This window comes from Cydia fagiglandana, chromosome 21, assembly GCF_963556715.1.
Source record: "Cydia fagiglandana chromosome 21, ilCydFagi1.1, whole genome shotgun sequence".
NCBI classification, from domain to species: Eukaryota; Metazoa; Arthropoda; class Insecta; order Lepidoptera; family Tortricidae; genus Cydia; species Cydia fagiglandana.
Genome location: NC_085952.1, coordinates 2184725 through 2209539, shown reverse-complemented (window position 1 = coordinate 2209539; position 24815 = coordinate 2184725). Strand labels below are relative to the sequence as shown.

Sequence of the window (24815 nt, the reverse complement as noted above, 5' to 3'; positions counted from 1 at the left end):
GGGCGGCTAGAGCTTATAGAAGGCGAACATGCAAAGACAATAATCTAACGAAATAAAATAATCCTACCTGAAGGCATAGCGAGCATGGGGGAATCGTTTTAAACACAAACAATTCAGATAATACAATGTCGATGTCTTAAATTCCACTCCAAATAACTTCGGCGCAGTAAATACATTTTTCCGTTTCAACAATCCCGAGAACACGTAAAAAACATTAATTTATCCCAAACTTTAAGTTTACGGCATTTTTGGCATTCAAAAATTTCGTAAATAAATGTTGTTCAAAAAGTTGTTTGGGCGCTCCAAGATTTATTACTGCCATAATAAAAGCAGACGGCTGGATGTTCCTTTTTGAAGTTTAAGTATTTTTTAGGTTTACCTATCATGTTACATTTACATCAATCGAAGTCACATGTGAATATATAGCTGTCTGTATGTTCGTAATAACTCAAAACTACTAAACATACTTTCATACGGTTTTCACCTAACAATACAAACGATTGTTGAATAGAATTGTTCTATGTCTATGTCTATGATTGACGACTTGGCTAGGCCCCCTGATATTAACATTTTTCGTTATAATTTTCCGTCTAAGGAATCCTTAAACATTTTAATCGGAATCAATTCACAGTCGCATACTTATCATACCCGTGCGTTTAAAAAAGAATCAGTCTTACGGAACCCTCCACATTTAAATTTAAAAAATCACGCACAAATGGGAACACGACGTAAAAGATAAGCTGATTCGGATTTGAATGCAAAAAATCTCAATCGAAATTACCTTTCATTTCTTTTACGAATGAAATTCCTTAAGTAGCCATAATAATTGAAGGGCTTATGGCTTAAGAGCTTTAGTTCCTAATAGCAGTTCCGATTGATCAATTTTTAATCGGCGATCCCTTGAGAAAGGAGGAAAGTCGGGTTTGTAAATTGCTACAATTATGTCGTGCATTTGATTTCATGTAGTCAAAAAGCGCTGGTGGCCTAACGGTAAAGGGGCCCACTGATTAATAGTCAGCCGGATGGTATCTGCCTGTCAGATGTTCGGAACTGTCAACTTTTGTTCTGACTGATACTGACAGGCCGATTCTGTCCGGCGGATTGTTAATCAGTGGGCCCCTTTACCGTTAGGCCACCAGCGCCCCTTAAGAGCGTGCGACTTTCAGTCAGAAGGTCGCGGGTTCAAACCCCGGCTCCAATGAGTTTTTCGGAACTTATGTACGAAATATCATTTGATACTCGTATTTACCATGCGCTTTTCGAAGGAAAATATCGTGAGGAAACCGGACTAATCCCGATAAAGCCTAGTTTACCCTCTTATTTATTTTTTATTTTATTTTATTTAATAGGCTCACAAAACAAGTTACAGACATTTACAGAAATTACATTAATAAATAGGCTTATAGTTTAGATCTGGACTATAACTCCAAACATGTGTGCACAGAAGGATATGACATTCAGTTAAAATATAACGCTAGAGGGATGAGATGTCAAGAAAATTATATAAACAGTAGTAAGATTTACACATTAATTGAGTCTGGTCATATAGCAGTCGCTTTCGTAATAACTAGTGCCTACACCAATTCTTGGGAGTTGTCAAGCGGACCCCAGGCTCCCATGAGCCGTGGCAAAAATGCCTGGACTACGCGAGGAACAAGATTTGAGTTCATGTAGTTATGATTAGTTGAATTGGGTTACTGTTAGAATTTATTGTCATATCACTAGTATATTTATTAATATTAATTTGTATTTTCCTTGTTGCAGTTGAGCACACAGTAAAACAAAATGGCGGCGTTCGTGGCCAAGCAGATGGTGGGCAACAAGTTAAGCGCCGTTAAAGGTAAGCTACTGATTTAATTTATTTGTTTTATACAAACCAAAATCACAGAATATTTCATTAATAGTACTACCGTATAGAAAGGAAACTTCCTACAAAAACAAGTTTGGCAGCGGTTTAGGGTCGACTTATGCTGTCCCTTTCTAATATATGGCACTACCCCTTTCGGCTACTTAGGGTTGTCAAAAATCAAGTGATTATCTTATCTGTGGTCGTACACGCATAAGGAAGTCATGTGGTGCCGACCACCCTAATAATTGCTCGGAGCAATGCTGAGCCGAGTGGAGCCGAGTTTGACCGAAGTCACGAGTTTCGCACCCCTACCAAAATACAAAAAAATACAACTGCGGCGGTCAACGACATCCGGAGGAGAGCGCTCGTCAGCGCCAACGTCCTGCGACTCTGTGGGCCTACCGCGAACCACGTTTAACGTGTTTTAAATTTATAAGTGCGACAGAAAGGCAACACGTCGAACGTGGTTCGCGGTAATAGGCCCTCTGGAGCCCCAGATCGCAAAGGATGACGGGGAGCGGACCGACAGGATGTAGCTGATACTCTGGCGGTATATAGGGCCGCGCGCTGTTGTGGAAGTACAATACATAACTTTTATTATACAATACATAACAATAATAACTGATTTGCAAGACCGAAGTGATCCCATAAGTGTTCCGTGAACAAAGTTTTGCACGGAACATTAAAAATTACATTGCTGTAAACAATTGACTCGGCTAACCTATAAAAACCGGCCATGTGCGAGTCGGACTCGCGTTTCCAGGGTTCCGTACATAAGTCTGAATCACGCTTGACTGCACATTTCTAATCGGTTTTCCTGTCATCTATAGGTAAAGAACTATTTTGTGTATTTTTTTCAAAATTTTAGACCCAGTAGTTTCGGAGATAAAGGGGGAGAATGGTCATGGTTTATTTGGCTATTTTCTTAAATAACTTCGAACCTATATACATTTTAAAATTATAAAAAACATGTCCATGTTTGGGTCACTAATTTACATAATATGTGTACCAAATTTCAACTTAATTGGTCCTGTAGACAGACAGACAAACGCACGAGTGATCCTATAGGGTTCCGTACTTCAAAAGGAAAAAACGGAACCCTAAAAACATAATGATTACAATCTACAGCTACCTCATCAATCTACCTAAACTTACGGGTTGCAAAACTTAATAAAACTTCCTTAAAAACCTCTTTTAGTATTTCTTGCCACGCCAGCCGTGACGTCGTGCGATTTGGCCAATGATTCCCGCGATCAGTCGACAAGTTTTCCTAACTTGTCTCTCGATTTTCACCATTTGCGGAATTTAATATTGTCTTTTTAGCGATTTGGAGATAGTGGTGTCAGGAATTGTTAAAGATTTTTTATGACGATCTTTAAAAATATTCGAGTATTTTTGCGCCTTTTAACCGATAGGGCAGAGGATTAGCGGTTCGATTTCATTAGGGAGTACTACTGCAATGTTCTGCCGCCAGAGTGCAGTACTAGTGCACATACTAAACCATAGAGTAAGTAACTTATACAAGTACTAACCTTTAACAGCTTTTTTGCCAAGTTTTTACTATGACATTGATGCATCAAGGCGGTTTGTTAACAGGTGGCCTACCACGCCCAAGCGCAAAAATCGAAATTTCGTTATCTGCCTCTCTGTAAGAGTGTTAGAGAGGCAGAAAACGACTTCGAAGACAGACAGACGGACAGCGGAGTCTTAGTAACAGGGTCCCGTATTTACCCTTTGGGTACGGAGCTACGGAACCCTAAAAATATAATACATATATGTATAAAGTTTTGCCCTTTTGACGTTTGAAAGAACATCTTTATGGCACGCGCCTGGCGTTCCGTTTTATGCCCTCATCTCGGCATATATGTCATTATTATATCCACATTTACATACAATGGTTACGAGACGCGTGAGCGGTATGCGGTACAGTCAGCAGCAGAAGTTGTTAAGCGGGCGAGGGGTTCAAAATTACCTTGACACGCTCTTATTCTCTTAACAATAAAGTCGCGTCAAGATCATTTTGAACACCTGGCCCGCTTAGAAACTTTTGCTTTTGCTATTTGTGCTATGAATACAGTTTGGTTACTAACTTGTACATATATTGATTTTATTATGATTATAATTTATAATAAACCTTGATGATCATGAAAAAAAAAACCGGGCAAGTGCGAGTCGGACTCGCGCACGAAGGGTTCCGTACCATAAAGCAAAAAAAACGGAAAAAATGCAAAAAGAAAACGGTCACCCATCCAAGTACTGACCACGCCCGACGTTGCTTAACTTTGATCAAAAATCACGATTGCTGTATGGGAGCCCCACTTAAATCTTTATTTTATTCTGTTTTTAGTATTTGTTGTTATAGCGGCAACAGAAATACATCATCTGTGAAAATTTCAACTGTCTAGCTATCACGGTTCGTGAGATACAGCCTGGTGACAGACGGACGGACGGACGGACGGACAGCGAAGTCTTAGTAATAGGGTCCCGTTTTACCCTTTGGGTACGGAACCCTAATAAATAACACAAAATAATGTTACTTAAAACATAATATGATTCTTCGACAAATCGAAAAAAGGTCGAATGAAATGTAAATAGAAAATAAAGAATTATACTCTGTATTAATGTAAGAATTATACTTTAGGTATTTAAATAAAAGTAAACAAAATCTACCCTCAAAATGGCTCCTTAGGTAGACTTCCGAGCACAGCGGCTCCGGCGACACTAACGCAGCGTCACTATCGCAGCGACAGTGCCGCCGCGTCAGTATCGCTCGGCGATAGCGGCCGTGCTACGTCTGCGCAAGCACTGTCGCGCAGTCGCTGCGATCGTACGTGGTTTTGAGGCTATGTCAATATTTAAAATATCTAAAAAATGAATATTAAACCGACAAAAGCTCCTGAATTTGTCGTCATTCTCGTTTAAATGGTTTTTTTTCAAGTTGGTATAAGTTCCTTCGTCTATTCTACTTTTGAAAATTGAATTGGGTAGGCTTCGCTCCATTCTGTAAAAGTAACGAAACAAAAGACCGTGATCCTCCTCTTCTTCTAAAAATATTATCATAATTGATCGGTTGATCATAAGTATATCACGTCTGCACCGTATGGAATAACAACTGCGACTGTCGCCGGAGTCGCGCCGCTCGGAAGCTAATCTGCGTCAGTTAACGCTGCGACACTGACGCAGCGGCTCTAACGCTGCGGCCGTTGCGTCAGAGCCGCTTTGCTCGGAAGTCCAGCTTTAAGCAAGTTGTCTATCAATACCGCTACTTCCGCGACTCACCGGATGTCACAAGTGCTGACGAAAAATGTACTACTAGAACAATTTACCAGTAATATTATAAGCAGGAGTTGAAAATAGACTTCCGGTTTCCGGTTAAACCGGTTAGTAGAAAATAATAGAATATAATAAAATATTAATATTAATATTATAGAATATTAGCAGAAAATAGCAATTAGAATAGAAATAGTAATTAGAATTTTCGTTCGCGACATCTATATTATACTTACCTAAATTTCTCGTTGCTCTTACCTACTATACGATGATAATTCACCAACAATATTACCTGAAGTTATTTAACATAGTCACAAAAAAACAAAAATGTTCATTCAATCGCCAATCATTAGGCAGATTGCCATAAGGATCGAACTCAAAACTGTCTCCCGGGAAATCTCCAACTCGAACACAGAGCTTTGTCAACACACAAAACGGCTTTTTCATTATTAGCCGGCCTTGAGGGACTTTTGAGGTGCCTACTTAGTGTATTTAGCATCTATTGGCTGTATGAGTGACAGTGGCCATGCCTTTGGGGACGCCATTATTTGATAGATGCCAATGATTTGATAGGGTATTTTACTAACGGCTTGATTCGGGAAATGAATTAGAGATTCACTAGATATGAAATAGTAAAGATAACATATCGTATCTAGTTAATCTCTAATTCATTTTCCGAATCGCGCCGTAAGCCAACTCTCATCATCATCTCATCGATAACACTTGCACTGCGTGGGCTATCAAAATCGCTGCAGACTTTTCTTGGTCTATCTCGAACTCATTTTTCTGCTTTGTAACGAATACGTCGCTGGCATTCAGTTAACTAAAGAGTTTAGAAAATATGTAAATATGGCTTATAATAATACAAAATAATATTTTTTATAAATAAGTATATTTATTTCGCATAAGTACCTAAATTACAATATTTCATTTTACAAAATCTATGTAAGTAAACATTATCATTAAAATTGTTATTTATTTTATCATTAAGTAAATAATTCCTTATAATTAACTTAAAGCATACAAAATTAGGAATATACTGTTATATTTATAGTTTGTTACACTATTCTTCTGCTGCGCTCACCACCCTTTTGATTTACAATTACCCTAACTTACCTTTTTTTATTACACGTAGGTACAAGGCCACATATTTGTGGTTAAAACTTTGTAAACATTTGGAAGCCAGTATAATCTTTTATAGAAAACCCCAATCAGAACTTAAATACAGATGTAGTACATAATTGTTTTCCATCGAACTTTCTCGGAAACGTTCGTATTTGTCATGCTACTTCAGTCAACCTCAGAATTTTTTACTGAGACTGACTGAAATACCAATACACGTTCGTACGTTTCCGTGAAAATACGATGCAAATGCAAAATAATTAAGCACTACTTAATTATAGAAATGGAAGCACATAATTATCAATTTTATGAATTGCGTTGAGGCAGTTTTGCCATTGCTTAAAGGCCCATTTACACGATACAAGATTCTTGAACAAGAATCCGCAATAATTGTATGCAAGTTTTGCCGTGCAATAATTGAATTCAAGAATTGAATCAAAGTGTTTATACATAAGCAATAACCAAAATCTTGAATGCAATTATTGTATACAATTCTTGATGGGCAATATTCTTGACCATATTTTGTTTACACCAAAGACATTTATTGAACGGCAATAATTGCATGCAAGTCTTGACAGGTCTAAACTTCAAGTTGAATCAAGTATGATGTATTGAAGCCATATTGAAGCAAGAATTGAACCGATTTGCATTGGCAGATTTTCATTCAATATTGAATGGGTGGTAAAACTGATAAAATGAGCAAAAATTATTTTAAATTAGGTAGTTCGGAGATAATTAAATTCATAGAAATTTATAGAAGTCATCAATGTTTCTGGGACACAGAGGATAAAAATTATAAAAACCGCGAGGCTCGCGAGGCTGCCCTTGCAGATTTTGCTATAGAATTTGGGGTCGAAGAGTTTTGGTCCCAAATAAATAATGAAGAAACTTAAGAGCATAAGAACGCAATATCAAGCTGAAAATAAGAAAGTGAAGGATTCAATGGGAACTGGATCTAGCAGTGCTGATGTTTTTCTCGTAACACAGTTGCTACTATAGCAGCGACAATGAACACACCTTCGCGTACGGAATCCATGTCGAAAAAAAAAATGGATTGCATAGACCTAGTATTACATAGATGAGCTATACGCGTGCCTCCGTGAGGGACAAAACATACGCAAAGCGACAATATTAAAAACACGTTTTAACATTCCTGACAACAACCAAAAACAATCTACGTAATTCCCAACATAAACCATACTAAATTTTTGGTGGGGAGCAAACAAATAGTGAGACTGTGACAAGGACAAGCGATAATACCGCTTTCTCTGCTACTCCTACTGAAATTTCCATAAGTGCATCTCGTTCGGTCGTTTGGCCCCTCCCCGTATCATCTCTATATTATTGCACCTCTATGATGGATTGGCAATTCTTGTATTCAATTAACTGCACTAGGCTTCGTTTACACGTATGCCAGTATTGAATTGAAGTTGCTACTTGAATACAAGAATGTCACGTATGTTTAGAGAGTACAAGTTTTTTGTTGCCTCAATTTTATTGTATCGGGGGGCACGGCAGTGCCCCCGCCAAGTCGAGCGCGAAGCAAGCACTGCCGTACCATCCTTTACTGGAACCATTTCGCCGCATTTTCAGGCCCCTATTTGAGAACCTCTGGATAAGACCAGAACGCAGAAATTTTGGTCATCCAGTAAGCTATAATCACATACTTAAAATCCAAAATTTCAAGTCTGTAGGTCATTTAGTTCCGAAGTTAAGCGAAAGCAAAGTTTCGCATTTATGAAACTCACTCATGATCATCAGAAAAGAACTAGTACTTCCCATAAACTCAGAGAGCTGAAATTTGGTACAAAGTTAGGGTTTAATGGCCACATAAAGGTAAAACCTAAAAATATTGCAATATCAGTCACGTTTTAAAGATCTAAGAACTGCATAAGTAAGTTTGTAATCCCATATAAATATATGATATTACAAAGTTACTGTTGCAGTTCCTACAAATAGGTAAAGTAAAGTAAAGGTACACTACGATGTACGATGTGAGTATGAATGAAGATATGTTTAGTTATGATATGTGTATACATAGTATGGGTATGAGTACCCGAAAAGAAGGACTGCCTACAAAAAGAGATGAGATCCCATCAAAAACATTACATGTAAAAAGGTGCAAGTCTCGCAACGCTTTCACTACAAAAAGAAGTGAAATCCCACCAAAAACATTCTGTAAAAAACTAGCCAAGTCTCGATGGAGCTGCTTGTTTATCTCTAAAAAGTAATGAAATCTAGACAAAGTCGTGCCAAGTCTAAGGTTCCTTACTGCGATTTCTTTATTATTATAGTTAATGTTGTGTGACTTGGCCGTTGAAGGGTACACAAGGGTACAAAACCAGGTGCTCCATGACACCATTGCACCAATCTGCCATTGCACCAAAAAGAAGGGTTTGTTTCAGGCTCGCCCATACATAAGTATTATTGAAATACGCAGCTTTATCAAGCCTACAATTGACTGGTTATTGAATCAACGTCTTCCAAGTGGCAATTTTCCATCGTCAATGGGTAGCGGTTCTGGCGACAGATTGGTGCAATGGTGTCATGGAGCACCTGGTTTTGTACCCTTGTGTACCCTTCAACGGCCAAGTCACACAACATTAACTATAATAATAAAGAAATCGCAGTAAGGAACCTTAGACTTGGCACGACTTTGTCTAGATTTCATTACTTTTTAGAGATAAACAAGCAGCTCCATCGAGACTTGGCTAGTTTTTTACAGAATGTTTTTGGTGGGATTGAATGTTCAAGAATCTTGTATCGTGTAAATGGGCCTTAAGTATAATAATTGTTGAGACTTAGTACCTACCTATATTAATTATATATCTACCTACCTAATTATGAAAAATTAACATAATGATAGTAAGTACGAAAAATATTTCAAGAAATAAATAAAGTTTTTGTAGTACTTAAGGGGCATTCCACGAGACTGTCGCTTACATAACGCAATTCTTCTAATACTTCTGGAAATGCTGAGTAAGCGATATTGGGTCAGGTAATATTTCATAACTTGGCTAACAAATTGGCAGTATATTCTCGAGATTCACGTATTTTATTGAGGTAGCTGCCATACAATACAAAAGCGTTATGTAAGCGACGGTCTCGTGGAAAGCCCCTTAAATAAGAAAGGAAAAGCTTATGGCTAAATATGTTTCTTTTTTACTTCAATACATGCGCTTCTACTTAGAAATAGGATTTTGTAATTCCGTATTGTTAAGGTAAAACATTATTGAATAGGAACTTTGTATAGAAACTAAAATATACTTATAATTATAGCTATCGAAGGCTTAAGGACATTAAAATTCAAATCGACATAAGCGAGTTTTTGAGTTTTTATCAATGAGATAAATATTTCACATTCATCTACGAATTACAAAATTTGTTAAATTTTTCTCTCTATCGCAAAACTGTTGCCAAAACGTATATAATAAAAGTTGCCAGATAGCACTTTTAGGTGCCCGATGCCTTCATAATTTGCTAAAATTAGCAACGTAGGTATGTTGCTTAATTCAATTAGTTTATCAACCGAATTGCTTGCATTATTAAATTAATATTACTAAATCTAACTAAATCCCAACATCCATAGAATACTCCTTATTATGAAACAGACTGATCAACACTTTCTTCCTCATCCCCCCCATATTCTCACTATACCCCTCCTCGCACTGTATGTACGCCTTCTTGAACCTTTCACCCCCATCAGGGATAAGAAACTGTTTCCTCTTTCTGTTTCTTCTTCGATTTTCTGGACTCCTGGTAGTTTGGGCCTCGTTTTCTGCGCTTTGCATCGGGGAGTGGAAGAGCTTTTTGCTGATTGGCTGTAAGTTTTTGTTTTTGCTGCGTACTGGAGAATCGGTTTCCATCTGAAATAGAAAATATTGAAATATCAATCTACGGTTTTTTTACTGATTTTGTATGCCAAAATATCACAGTGGTATTGACCGCCGGCATCATGAGCGAGACAAAGAATAAAGAATAAATTCGTTATTCGTAAACTAAAGGTTTAGTAAAAACTAATCTAATAGGTAAAGAAATTAAGTAGTTCAGTTTTGATATTAATGGCCTGTGCAGTTGTGCACACCGATGCGTGTGCGTGAAGTGCACGTGCGCGTGCGGCGTTGTAGTATACAGATCCTTATGAGAGATGGCACACCGCTTGCGTGACGTGTGCGTGTGCGGCTCCAACATTTTACCGCACGCACACGCGCACGTCACGCACACGCAAGCCGGTGTGGCTCGGCCTTAAATCTACATATGAGCGCTGTAAATACTAAGGGTTGTGTATGTGTGTATATGTGTGTGTGTGTGTGTGTGTGTGTGTGTGTGTGTGTGTGTGTGTGTGTGTGTGTGTGTGTGTGTGTGTGTGTGTGTGTGTGTGTGTGAGACAACAATATACTTCGTGCTTTGTGTCCTTACTTTAGCTTCATGTATTTCGTTATCTTCTATACAGTACCTATGAGAGTGAAAAAGATAAGTGAAGCGATTTGGCGGTCAGTTGTTGCCTTTCTGAGAAAAAGTGGACCTACCCCTAAGCCCAATCCTATTCGAACAATTACAGGCTTACCTACCCATCAGCTACCTGCTTGTTATGATATAACCCCATTTCTTATGCCATAGCCCGATTCCACTTAAAACTACACAAAGAGAACCATAATGTTGATCTATTGATATTGATGTCAGAATATAATAATAATTTTTAGGGTTCCGTAGGTACCCAAAGGGTAAAACGGGACCCTATTACTAAGACTTCGCTGTCCGTCCGTCCGTCCGTCCGTCTGTCACCAGGCTGTATCTCACGAGCCGTGATAGCTAGACAGTTAAACTTTTCACAGGTGATGTATTTTTGTTGCCGCTATAACAACAAATACTAAAAAGTACGGAAGCCTCGGTGGGCGAGTCCGACTCGCACTTGTCCGGTTTTTTTTTAATTGGTGATTGTTGCTTTTAAAGGATTGTAATTCAGTTGACATCGGCCTTATTATATCAATATTAATTTCCGTTTTTGATATGTAATAATTGTAATTTTATGAATTAAATAATATGAATATGAATTCCATTGTTCCTGCATAAAATTCTATAACCACTTTGGGGCTAATAACAAAAAATTATATCTTTTTAAATTCTGTTTAATTTTAAACTCACCATATCATTATCTGACATGAACTCCGCGGAGTCATCCAAGATGTTGTTCCTTATCAACACGGTCAGATTGTCTCGTGTTATTCTATTTATTGGGGTCGACACACTTGCCGCGGCCATATCTATTTTTTGCTCCAATTAAATAACAGTTATATTCAAATGTCTACTGCTTAAAACACACAGAACCAAAGTGCTTTCTTAGTGCGTTTCTTTTGATAGGTATCATAAAAAATACTCCAACAAAGATTTCCTCATACACAAATATTTAAGGCATCCACAAAAAACAGTGACGATAGTTTGTTGAAAATCAATTTGTTTGTCAATTTGGATGTCTAAGTATAATTAACTGAGATTATTCTTTACTATAACTGTTTTACAATTATATTCTATTTGAAGACACTATTCTTGTGTTTAGCTATCACCATTGCACAGTTCACTATCCATCCGTGACTAATTATATCTTAATCAGTCCTTATATTCGCGCCAAAACTATATTTTTACTTAAATAAATTCAAGTTAACACGCACTGCATTGTGTATTATTTTAGAGCACCCAACTCGATTTGACCGCAACGGTCGGTATTCGATTAAAAACAGGTTGGTAGACGCGTCCGACGGGAGCGCAGAGCAGGTACTGGCGGATGGAGTGAGTAGGGATGCGCAAGAGTTGGTTATCGATATTTCATTCGGATTAGCATGTGAGTTTGAAAAGAATTTACGTTCCCAAAATACTTGATTATTGTTTAAACAAAAATGGACGGTTGAACCCATGTCGCACGCACTAATAGTCTTATCTTATCTGACTATTTTAAAGCCGAAAGAAAAATAGAGACCAAGATAAGTCTGCAACGATTTTGATAGCACACGCAGTGCAAATGTATATTATTTCAATGTCATAGAAGTTTAACGTTTAAAATAACACTTGCACTTTGTGTGCTATAAAAATCGTTGCAGTCCATCACGAAACAAAACGTTACTTGAATAGTTTTACATTGGTATTTATTTTATGCAGGTTTGTTTATATACGTCCAAACTATACTGACATCTGACGAAATTAAAGCAACAGGGCCACTGTACTTGCACCATTCACTAACCCGGGGGTTAACCGGTTAAACCTGGAGCTACCATGGTTACCAGTACAATTTGACACTGGATTACCGGTTTAACCGGTTAATCCCGGGTTAGCGGGATGGTGCAAGTGGCGCTTAGTGTAAGTGAGTTAAACACTACCTACTAAAGTATCGATACTGACATGGTCTACTCGAGTTTACCCGCGCCTCACTATATTACCGTTCTCCGGGGGTTGAGCAAAAAAATTGCATGCAAGACCCTATCACCACTTTTAATTTTGAATACTATTGGGATAGGTATAAGGTTGATTATGGTCAGCGAAGCAAAATGCTGCCTTATTTGATAAAATTAAATAGCGATAAATACTATTTTATTTCATTCGCTTGCCCTTGTCCCATTCACATGGGGTCGGCGCAGCATTTTCTTCCATACCTCTCTGTCACCTGTCATCTCATCATTCACTTGCGTTCGTTTCATATCTTTTTTTTTTATAACATGGAAATCTGAGTCGGCCGGAAAAATCCGGCCCTATTTCTCATTACCCTAAGAAACAAGATTTTATAGCTAGCACAACCTAAGGCACTGATCCCACCGCGAGCTAGTAAGCTATGAGCTATCGGCTATAAACACGAACAAAAGATAAGCACTCCCGTGTAAATAAAAGAGACACGGCGATATTTATAGCTCACCGCTGGGCGAGTAACTATAAATATCGCCGTGTCTCTTGCCTAAAACTAACTATTAATACAATCTCTTACACAGATACTAATACACTTACCTCTCACGTCAAATTATGATCCCTATGACAATTCATTTATATGAAGTAGCTTTCACGTAAAATGTATGAATGGAGTCATTTTTTTAAAGTCCTGCAGTCGGCATATTAACTGACGGCCCTATTCGAACTTTAACATACGTCAAATATTTCGACTAGATACGATATGGATTAGATATGTCAGTGTCAAATGTGACGTTTCTTCAATGAAAAATATCACTTTTGACACTGACATATCTAATCCATATCTTATCTAGCCGTAATATTTGACGTATCTTAAAGTTTGAATCGGGCAGTGATTTAGAAATGTAACATTTAAGTAGGTTTTAAAAATACGGTAAAAACATTTTTTATTAACTATGGTTTAAATTAAGTCCAACCAAAAGACACTTGAAGGAACTGTCATAGGGACCATCATTGCACGTAAGTACATCGTAAATACGCAAGTATGACGAGGTACTTAAATACATTTTAGTTTATTTATAAAAGGTTGTATTTTGTAGATCTCTCTCATGCTTATCCACTCACTTGCTTGATATTTTTCAGTGACCTCTATTATTATAATAAAATAAGGGTGACAGCTGGTAGCTACAGTTACCAAAAGCAAGTGAGTGGTTATAGTAGGCTATCCAAAACAATTTTAATAAATACAAAATATAAAACTACTTACACCAAATTTTTAATTAGGATATCCACAACGCAAATGCAAATCTGCAAATCTGCAACATGCTTCGTCCAAAACAAACCAATGATGATATCCGCAATATCGCAATATAAAATAAAACAAGTTTCTTGTTATATTTAAGATTTATTACAATAATAAACTTCTGGTAGCAGCTAGGGAAGTAGGTAAACACTTGTGTTCGACAAATCAAATTATTAAATTACAAAAATAAGTACATATTTCTGGACAATAAACGAAATCTGTCATTCAAAAAACATAATGTTTTCTTACTCATGAAGTAGTCCAAATATAATATTATTTTTGTAAATAAAATCATTTGATTAATAAGTGTAGCTAGGTTTTAATAATTTTACAATAAATAAATTATTTAGTAGGATATCTACAGTCAAGGTATATTATTTAATAACTAAAAAAAACTTAAAACATAATAACTTAATAAGTAATATTTTTATAGTCACAACTAATTAACTAACCTTAAGTTAGTATGTAATATAAAGATGCTAGATTATTTAATAGAATTTAAAATTTCACAACGCTTTATATGCGTTTTGAAATGTGTGTCAAAATAAAATATAAAATTAAATGACTACAAATTATGTAGAAAAATTTTTTTTTAATAAATTCTGTAAATTAAGAATAAACTGTAATTTTGACTGCCTCATATTTGTGCAATTATAAATTGGATGTCTTGTATTCCATATGATTGGCTGATTGTTCAGCCAGTCAATATACAAAATTGGTTTGGTTTGGTATTTTTAAGTAATTTAAATTAAAAAAATAGTAAAAACATAAATAGTCAATGCTAACAAGTCAACGAACAAATAAATTTAGTTTTTCTTAAAACTTACAGAAACATTGTTAATTATTTCAACTAAATATTATTTTTATTCAAATTTGTTACGTTGAGCGAAGCGGGTTATAATTTACCATCATAGGATTAATTTGTCTGAATTCCAATTATATTTGGCAGTTGACTGCCAATTTACAGCGTTATTTTGTTTGTTTTTTTACTGTTGACTTAATATATTATATTTTTTTATATAAACTATTTGAACTTTTCTTACAACACCATTAATTCATTTTTCAACTTCTGCTTAATCACTTTCATATATTCTACATCGTACCTAGCTTCCTGCTTTTCCGGGATCTGGTTCACATTTCTTTTCTGACTCGGTTTCTTCCCAAATGCATTTCTAGCATTCGATACCTTGTTCTTCAAATTCTCGTTGTTCCAAACATCAACATCATTGAGCTTCATCATCGGAGATAATTTTATACTATCTAACGATCTCATTTGACTCAGGAAACTCACAGACGTATCTTCAACGAATTCCTCTTCGAGAAAACTGAATGTTCTCGGACAATTTACTATCATTGTTATTTCTTCTTTGATCATCTTTCTCTTTATATAAAAGGCCACGTTTTGAACGCTATTGTTCAATTGACATTTAACAGCATACTGTTTAAATTCTATCAGGAACTTCTTCAAAGTAATAGAGTGGCTGAAGCAATACCTTCTTATTAGCTGACTCGATTCAACTATCTGCTGTTTAGTAGCCCCGTTTTTCGGTCCGATCTCCTCAAAGCCTTCTAGTTTGAACACGCATTTCTCGTTTCTGATAGCTTCTAGTTTGGTGACGTAGTAGTTTTCTAGTTGCGTGTTGGCGTAGAGTTTGGGGTGGTGGGAGTTGAGATAGGTTGACGAGGGAGGGGGGTTGGTGAAGAGGTCGAACTCGTGATGACGGCTGACGGCTCGGCTGTCAACTGGGAGCTTGTCCTCCTATAAAAATTAGAAATTGTAATGACACAAAATCATGACTTAAATTAGGATTCACTTTCATTCACAAATTACGATGATTGGTAACTAAGAAACGAATTCCCAAAATCTAAAATTTTAATTTAATACAACACTAGCCTTCTTGGGCTCACCGTGGGGCTTAGTCAATTTGTGTAAAAAATGTGACGTTTCGTCAAACCAAAACGTCACTTTTGACACTGACATATCCGATTCGCATCGTATCTTTAGCAAAATTTTTATGTATTTCAAAGTTCGAATCAGGCCGTGTGTCAGTGAGGATATGAACTTACCAATCCTTCCAAGAAGTGGAAGTAATTGCAGACGTCCTTGAACTTGTTGGTCTGGCCACAGTGCAGCCAGACGATGAAGGCGCGCCTCACTGTCACGTTCGTATACGCTGGCGAAGGCGGCTCAAGAAGCGTGTGCTCGGTTAGACGGTGCATGGCTCTGGAAATATACATAGTAATGGTCTCAATGAATTTAATAAGACTAAAAAATATCATAATGAAACAGTAAATGAGAAACAAAAAAGGAATGTTTCTTAGATACTTTCTGGAATATTTTGGGAAATATGTTGGAGGTCGTTCAGCTTCATGTAATAATACCAGCATACCAATTATTATAGAAATCTAAGATGTGATCGAAATTGTACAAACTTTTTGAGAATTGCTCAAATTATTATATTAAATGATAACAAATAAATATTATAGGAAAATTGTATAATATAATTAATATTCATAGATCAATCTAGTCCCACAGTAAGCTCAATATGGCTTGTGTTGTGGATTCTAGACGACTATCGGCCTGATTCTAATTTTAATAATCGTCAAAAATTTGATCCCGATACGATACGTATCGGATCTGCCAGCGTCAAAAGTGACGTTCCTTCAAACAAAAACGTCACTTTTGGTACTGACAGATCCGATCCGTATCGAGATCTAATTATTCATGTTTATTAAAATTAGAATCAGGCCGTAAGTAAATATAACTCATCCTCACACTTACATGCATATGCAAGTAGGTAGGTATGTACCTGATTGTGATAAGCACACAAATAAATGCCCTAACTACTTCACTTACTCTCTCACTTTTCGCTCGCTTGCTAGTCTTGCTACTTATGAACGGATTCTAGCCTGATCCGTAATAACGGTCCCACGAGCATTACATAATATCAGAACAAAAAGGCTACCCTAGTTTATCACCTTCCCAATTCTAAAAACCTACAATCGATTTTACTGCTTAGCAAAAGCTTTTACTACCAACCAGTATACTTGACCCCTCCTTCAGTATTGAGATAAGGAACTCAGGGGTCTAGTTAGAATGAATTATAGTTTTTTACCTACATTTTCTTATGAAACTTTGACAAAAGGGACTAAAAGGGTCTCCTTGTAGTCGTAAAATGGATTATTCCGATATTTCGAGAAATTAGATAATATTTACTGAGGTTTTCGAAGGTTATTCTTAAATTGCCGAAGTATTCTAACGAGACAACAAATTCTTAAGGCTCCGTGGGATCAGGTTCATCTCTTACTGAGCGTGAGCGAGACACTTACGTTCACACTTACGCCGAGTGAGAATGAGAGAAATATTTTAACCCACGGAGCCTTAACGGTCCATTATTTCTTACTATTAAAAATATATGAATTTGTATACCTGTAGTGATAATATTAGGCTATCAGGCCCCAATTTCACATCGGTGACAGGTGCGACGAATTGTAAAATCACTATTGCTGACGTCACCGGCATCCATGGGCTACGATTACCACTTACCATCGGGCGGGCCGTATTCCTGTTTGCCACCATCATTGTATTATTTAAAAAAACTTTATTATATCGGAAAAAAACAGATATTTCTCCTGCGAAGTTTCTGACAATTGTCAAAGATTTAGAAGAATTGTAGGTAATTCTTGACAGGTAATGAGTTATATGTCGGAATTTCGTGACAATTGTAGTGTTTCTTGTGACAATTGTCATAAACTTAGCAAGAGAAATATCTGTTTTTTTCCGATATCATAAAGTTTTTTTTAATAATACAATGATGGTGGCAAACAGGAATACGGCCCGCCCGATGGTAAGCGGTAACCGTAGTTCATGGATGCCTGTGACGTCAGCAACAGTGATTTTACAATTCGTCGCACCTTTCACGTTGGTGAAACAGGGGCCAGTTTATACTAACAGTATTCATAGTACCTAAATACACTATACACACAACAAACACACAACACACACTACACACACACACACACTACACACAAAACAATAAATTCACTATGTACAATAAAGTGTTTACATACATACATACATACAACAGGTATTCTTAACTAAGGTATATGTGTTACTATGTTTGTATAACCATTACTGACTTTTATTTGCCTGAACTATGTGGTTGGTGTCATTAAACTCTGGTACAGTCGACGTCGAAGATATGTTTACACTTTTCGCTTTATTACAAAGAAGTAAGGTGCAAAAGTGTAAACATATCTTTGACGTCGACTGTACATGTTGTCGTTATAATTATGTATAATACCTACCGTGAATTTCTTATTCTCTGCCAATATGGCAAAGTTAAGTTTCATAATGTTAGGCCTGAGTTACACTTGTAAGTTTTACTTACGTAAGTAGGGACACGGCTATACTACAGAATGAGAGATGAATATCGTTATCTCATTCTAACAAATAGCTTTGTCCCTACTTACGTAAGTAAAACTTACAAGTGTAACTGAGGCCTAACAACAATTCTGAATCTATTTTGCTAAGCACCTAAGTGAAGTAGGCATAATATTATTACACTTTTCCTTATAATATGTATAAACTTATATTGTTATAATTATAATCATAATTATATTGTTCTTTGTTTACAGGTATGTCTGCAACTATTGTTTCTGCAACGCAACTAAATCGTACCAAGGTAATTAACATGTGATTTAGTTTACTAATCAATTAATAATTCCATTAATGATAGGGAGGGGTAATACTTATTGTTATAACCCTATGATCAATTCACACACACACACAGTATTTGACACGCTGCATAATTGCATACACATACATACATACATCACTGGCTCAGCGACTCAAAAGAGATCTCAATTGACCTCTGACACGACAGCGCCTCTATACCAACAAACATATACACATACATAAAATCATAATCACCAAAAAATGCAAAAAAAATCTTACCTTTATTTTTCTCAATTAATCAATCGAACCACTATGAATTTAATACTGACTAGTTACACTATACGAATAATTATTAATCAAAATCTAAACATAAAATTGCTAAATGTCATAAAAAAATAATTAATTTGAATAATTTCGAATTATTGGCCGCTACGCGTCCGCGAGCGCTGTCCACCGTCAATTGGTTAACGGTTCATTTCAAAACTCCGATTCGAATTTTGAAACTACCTCCATTTTTGATATCACCAACAAAATTCACTAGCATACCTGCCACTTATCTTCAAAACCTCGTATCTAAGTACAGAAACGATATTAAGATACGCGGTTTCTAGGTATACTTTTGCTTGGATTTAGTTATGTTGACAACCGGCATTTTATAAACTTACCCATGCAGCACGTAGTTTATTTGAAACTCGATCTTATGACTAACGAATAAGGGTTATTCCATAACAAATGTATAACTGGTAAAATTGACAAATAGATGAAAATAGTCTGGAGGAACCATATTATAATAATAATTATTTATTTGGTGCATAGGTGTAGCAATATTGTTTTAGGCTTAATTCATAATGCTCTGAAAAAGCGTCCATGCTTTAAAATATAACAAAAGGTGTTTTAGTGAGGTTTTAGTAGGTATTTATGGCCAAGATTCCTTCCAGTAGGAAATTCTGGCTCGAGTTCCCCTTGAACTGAACTGATTTTACGGAAACATTGCCCTTAAATATAGGGTTTAGGATAGTCATAAAACTAATAAATAATTATTTCACTGGAGTAACAAAATAAATAAAAAACGTTCTTATACTGAACTAATTTATTAAGCATGAATCACATATTATTAATATATTTGTTTCGTCAATTATTACTCATTAATTTATAAGATTCTTATACAACTATTTTAAAATATCGAATTTTATTTTTTTTGTTTTTTACGGCCTTTCAGCCTGTTTGTTTTTATATCATCTTATTACTACACAATCATAAAATTATGTGCAGTCTTTTGACTCTCCTTGATTTAAACCAAATTAATTTAATTCCCATTTATTCCTATTACACGGCAATTCATTATTGCTGTGGCATACACTTTGTTTATATGTTTATTTTAAATGGAGTTTTAACAACTAGAAATAAGTGCCACAAATATTTATACACAAAAATTGATGTAAAAACTATTGTTATCTATTCTAAAATAGACATGATCAATAACGAAATGTAATAATTGTATTCCAGAGCGCTCTTAGCTTTATATTATAAACACTTTTTTTTAATGATCTCATAATAAACTTTTTAGGTCACAAGTGTCACAACATTAAAGAAACAGTTACATACATCGAAAACCTCTTCTTTTGTTAAAAGTCAATTAAAAATTCAATATGTCAAATACATGAGTCAATTACCTAATGTCATTATTAGCTAATAACTATTTAGATAATAATAGAGAAACAGTCACATCGAAGACCTACTCTTTAATTAAAAGTCAATATGCCAAATACATGAATCAATTGATGTCAGTAACGGTCATTAGCACCAAATTATTTTATGGCTTGGTAGAAGGTTATGCCTTATAAGCCACCGTTGTAACAATTATTTTCGTAAAAATAATTTCCATACAACATTTGAATTTTTATAACTTAAAGCACGACACATTGTTAAAACACATGAATTCACAATTGCACATCTAAAAAGTATTATCATGAACAATTTTTTATTTTAGCAAAACAGTTATAAGCATAATATAAATAATACATTTAAAAATAAAACGAAATATTTCCGTTGCCGTAGTGCAAAGTATAAAACACTCCCACGCTTTTATCAATTAAATTCAATCGAATGTTATTGTACTTTAGCATTGACTATTTAATGAACGCCATCAATTTCTAACTAAGTATCAATTGTTTAATAGTTATGAAAAGTTTTTATACTGTCAAGTATCTAAATAATCACATTATAATGTCAACAATAGCTGGTAGAAATAACTTAAAAATTCCCAAATTTAAAAAAAGTTTGTGTACAAAACAACTTTAAATGACCCATGTATGACCTTAGAAATAAGTATACTCCGATTGCCGACTAACCATATTCTTCAGTTTCTGCATCAAAGCCCTATTTTGCACATACGTCTTATCCCCAACATGCATATTCACACTGAACGATTTAAAAAAATCCTGGACATTTCCAGTTTGGCTGACAGTTGCTGTATTAATCTCTGGCCTGTTGATTTTGTCTTTATAGTCGTTCCAGACTGACTTACGAGCTAGAGGCCAGGAATATGTAAGGTTGGCGTAGGGTTTAGAGCCAGGGGATTCGGTTTTGTCCGGGTTGGGCGTGCTGGCGCGGACCCAGGATTCGACGTCCTTGATTGGCTGGTGGGCTTGCTCGTTGGATTCGCTGCTGGAATGGAATTCTGGGCGCGGTACGCTGATAGCTGGAAATTGAAATAAAATATTTATTTTCAGTTAAATAGAAAGTTTAAAAATACAGGGTGACATTTAAAATTAAAGCAGTCCAAAACTACAAATACAAACACTTATATAAATAATTTACTCAATAGACATTGTATAATGTTAACATTACCTTCTAATAAAATTCATGAATCGTGCGGTTTACATAACGATTTTACGCTAAGATTTCTTACGATAAGAGAATTACTTCAACTTTCTATCGTCTTAACTCAGTGCTTGTCGCCGTATTTAAATAAACTATTTCAAGTTTTAATAACTTTAATAAGACGCCGTGGCTTCAGCAAAAGACCGCGGCGATATCGGTGCGTTACCCTGTGTTAGCCCAGTAACGGACGGTGTCGACTCAGTAACGGACTAGGGAGGTGTGAGTCCGATGGGCTTTGAAAATACCTACATATAAGAAGAACGACTTACCGGGCGGTGATTTAAGTTCATGACTGCCCAACGCCGTGGCTTCAGCGAAAGACCGCGGTGATATCGGTGCGTTACCCTGTGTTAGCCCAGTAACGGACGGGGAAGACCCAGTAACGGACTGGGGAGGTGTGAGTCCGTTGGGCTCACAACGGCACTTGATGAGCTGGCAACGGGTAGAACGACTTACCTGGCGGTGGTTTAAGTTCATGACTGCTCAACGCCGTGGCTTCAGCAAATGACCGCGGCGATATCGGTGCGTTACCCTGTGTTAGCCCAGTAACGGACGGTGTCGACCCAGTAACGGACTGGGGAGGTGTGGGTCCTATGGGCTCGCAACGGCACTTGATGAGCTGGCAACGGGTAGAACGACTTACCTGGCGGTGATTTAAGTTCATGACTGCCCAACGCCGTGGCTTCAGCGAAAGACCGCGGCGATATCGGTGCGTTACCCTGGGACGGGGACGACCCAGTAACGGACTGAGGAGGTGTGAGTCCGATGGGCTCGCATCGGCACTTGATGAGCTGGCAACGAGTACAGTCGGAGGCTTCGAAGTCTTCTAGCAGCTGGATTAGGGAGCGGCGGATCGATTGGAGGTTCAGTTCCTGAAAATAATTGAAATATATATTATTATCTTTATTTATTTTTCTTCTTAAGTTAGGTTAATTATAATATGAATATAAAAGTAAAATATAAAAACACTTACAAAACAATAAAAAAAATTATAAACACATTATAAAAAATATATATTATTATTATTGCGATTATTTGTGTTAGTTGTAAATTAGTTTTTATTTAATTGTAATTTATTTTATAAGGTGAATTTTAGATATATCAGTGTGTTGAAGTGTATTTGTTTTTGTATTTTGTGGTTTCATATTTTAAATAAATGAAGGGGGATTATTGCGACATATAAAGACGTAAATTTATAAGTGGAAAAATTACTGACTTGGTTGAGACTTGAACACACGACCTCTGGATCGATACTCCAGATCTCTGCCATCTGAGCCACCAGGACCTCATCCATAGCCAGCAAATCTTGCCATCGTATCAAGTATCATCACCCAAGACAGTAATTTTTCTATTTTAAATTTATTCTAAGCTTATAGTATCGTTCGCAGACGTTTCTGCTTGTACAGTCAACAACAGAGCTATGAATACAGGCAAAGTGCCAAAAATATGTATACACGACCTTAATGTACACGCAATAAAGTACTGTATACATATTTTTGACACTTTGCCTGTATTCATAGCTCTGTTGTTGTAAAAAACATTTGTTTAAAAATTAACTTTAATAGTTATCAATAGAGTTGAAAATTATAACTGCCCTATACGGCTGCGTGTGCGTATACAGTGAAGGTTTAAGTAGATAAGTTTAAGTTAGATATGTATAAACTACCTAACTTACATACATTTATAGAAGCCTCGTCTGCCAACAAACCACATTACTAAGTAAGCACGATTCGTGTTAGCTAAGTAGGTAAGCACGATTCGGAATAAACGTTTGTTTATTTATTTTTAACTAGAACTAATCCAAATCATTCATAACCTCAAATCAGAATAAGTCTTATAGATTAGAGAAATACACTTGGCAAACTTTACCTTACTAAATTTTACACATCCATAATGAAACAAAATAAAAAACTCACCAACTGAAAACTACTATCGGTATAATAGTATGACTGATCATGCCACATTATATATTAAATTAATTTTTAGATTCAAAATAAATTACTTGTTACTCGCTTAGCCGCAAACACAGTAATGAAAATCACACCCAAAATACAAAATAATATTACCTGCTGTCACTCATTAGGACCCTAGAACTAACATTAAAATTATACTAGGAATAAGGATTATGTTGTCATTGTTCTAAAATTCTAAAGGGTAATTTTAGTTCTTACACTTTTCAAAGGTGATTTAGCAAAATAAGTCTTTAACCTCATAATAATAAGAAAAGAACACATTTGCAAAATACTACAACTAAATAAAGGGATTAAATACCGCGTGTTATCTATTGTACCGACTTTTACCTAATGAGGGTATTTACGTGTTGTTTAATGGGATGGTTGTACCATGTTTTATTATTTTAAGTGATTATCGAGTTTAGACGTCCGCTGATAGGGATTAAATTTGAGTGAACCGATATTGAAAATAAAGATTCTATTATGGCTCTGGTTTTGCATATTTAGAGCATTTTGTGGGTTAGAAACACCACGCTTAACTGTCGTAAATATAAAGAGAGATATATGTTATTTGTTTTTATGCTTTTACCGCCGTTATACCTACTTCTTACGGTTCGAAGTTCTACGAGGAAACTTCTTACGACCTCTAAAATTGAACATATTTATCTCGAAATAGATTGACATTTTTAATTAAACTACATAATAGGTACGTACTTTAATGTCATAAATACTTACCTATATAGGTAATCAATGAAATAAAATGAATCAACTGGTCTGCCCCTGCCTCGAAGTATTTGTGGTGCCCGTTCGGTCACTATACACTAGTATATTTAATATAAATATAAAATATTAAAAGAAAGTGCATTGAAGCACACATCGCCATATAAAAGCGGAGGTCAGAGTCAATAAGTGAGTGCGTTGTTAGGCGCGCGGCGAGTCGGCAAATAGAATACCGCGGGGTAGGGATGGGAGGAGGTGTCTAATTTCCATGTACTTATCGATTTCTTTTTTATCGTATTTCCTGATAACCCCTATTTTTTTCGAAAGACAATCTGAATCTAATAATGACATTTTTTTTAACAATAGATTAGTACATATTTCTTACGTTATATTTTAACAAAAATGAATGATACTTACTTATAATAAGTTCAACATTTTTTAAAGTTGTAAGTCACGAGTGTGTACGTCGAAGATTGTACAAAAATTATTTGCAATGTAGTAGGTACATTATATAGCACAGTTCAAATGAAAAATCTCATTATAAGAATTGGTCTAAATTACAAATGTGAAGAAAGTGCATCGAAGCACACATCGCCATATAAAAGCGGAGGTCAGAGTCAATAAGTGAGTGCGTTGTTAGGCGCGCGG

General features: G+C 36.0%; 3 protein-coding genes across 3 annotated transcripts in view; 1 reads left to right on the top strand and 2 right to left on the bottom strand.

Moving 5' to 3' along the window:
* Nucleotides 1–1749: 1749 nt before the first annotated feature.
* Nucleotides 1750–24815, top strand: part of LOC134675072 (complexin) — a 157949-nt gene continuing 134883 nt past the window's right edge. Inside the window, exon 1 of the mRNA XM_063533229.1 lies at nt 1750–1840. Within this exon, the coding sequence (XP_063389299.1) occupies nt 1786–1840 (55 nt within the window). The 5' untranslated portion in view covers nt 1750–1785. The remainder of the gene's footprint in view (nt 1841–24815) is intronic.
* LOC134675083 (uncharacterized) lies at nt 9794–11522 on the bottom strand. The gene is made up of 2 exons (XM_063533244.1): nt 11387–11522; nt 9794–10107 (listed from the first exon to the last, which is right to left on the bottom strand). The coding sequence occupies exons 1-2, from the start codon at nt 11501–11503 to the stop codon at nt 9811–9813; spliced, it is 414 nt and encodes a 137-aa protein (XP_063389314.1). The 5' UTR covers nt 11504–11522; the 3' UTR covers nt 9794–9810.
* On the bottom strand, nt 14951–19080 carry LOC134675088 (uncharacterized). The gene is made up of 3 exons (XM_063533248.1): nt 18892–19080; nt 16002–16158; nt 14951–15693 (listed from the first exon to the last, which is right to left on the bottom strand). The coding sequence occupies exons 2-3, from the start codon at nt 16152–16154 to the stop codon at nt 14974–14976; spliced, it is 873 nt and encodes a 290-aa protein (XP_063389318.1). The 5' UTR covers nt 16155–16158; nt 18892–19080; the 3' UTR covers nt 14951–14973.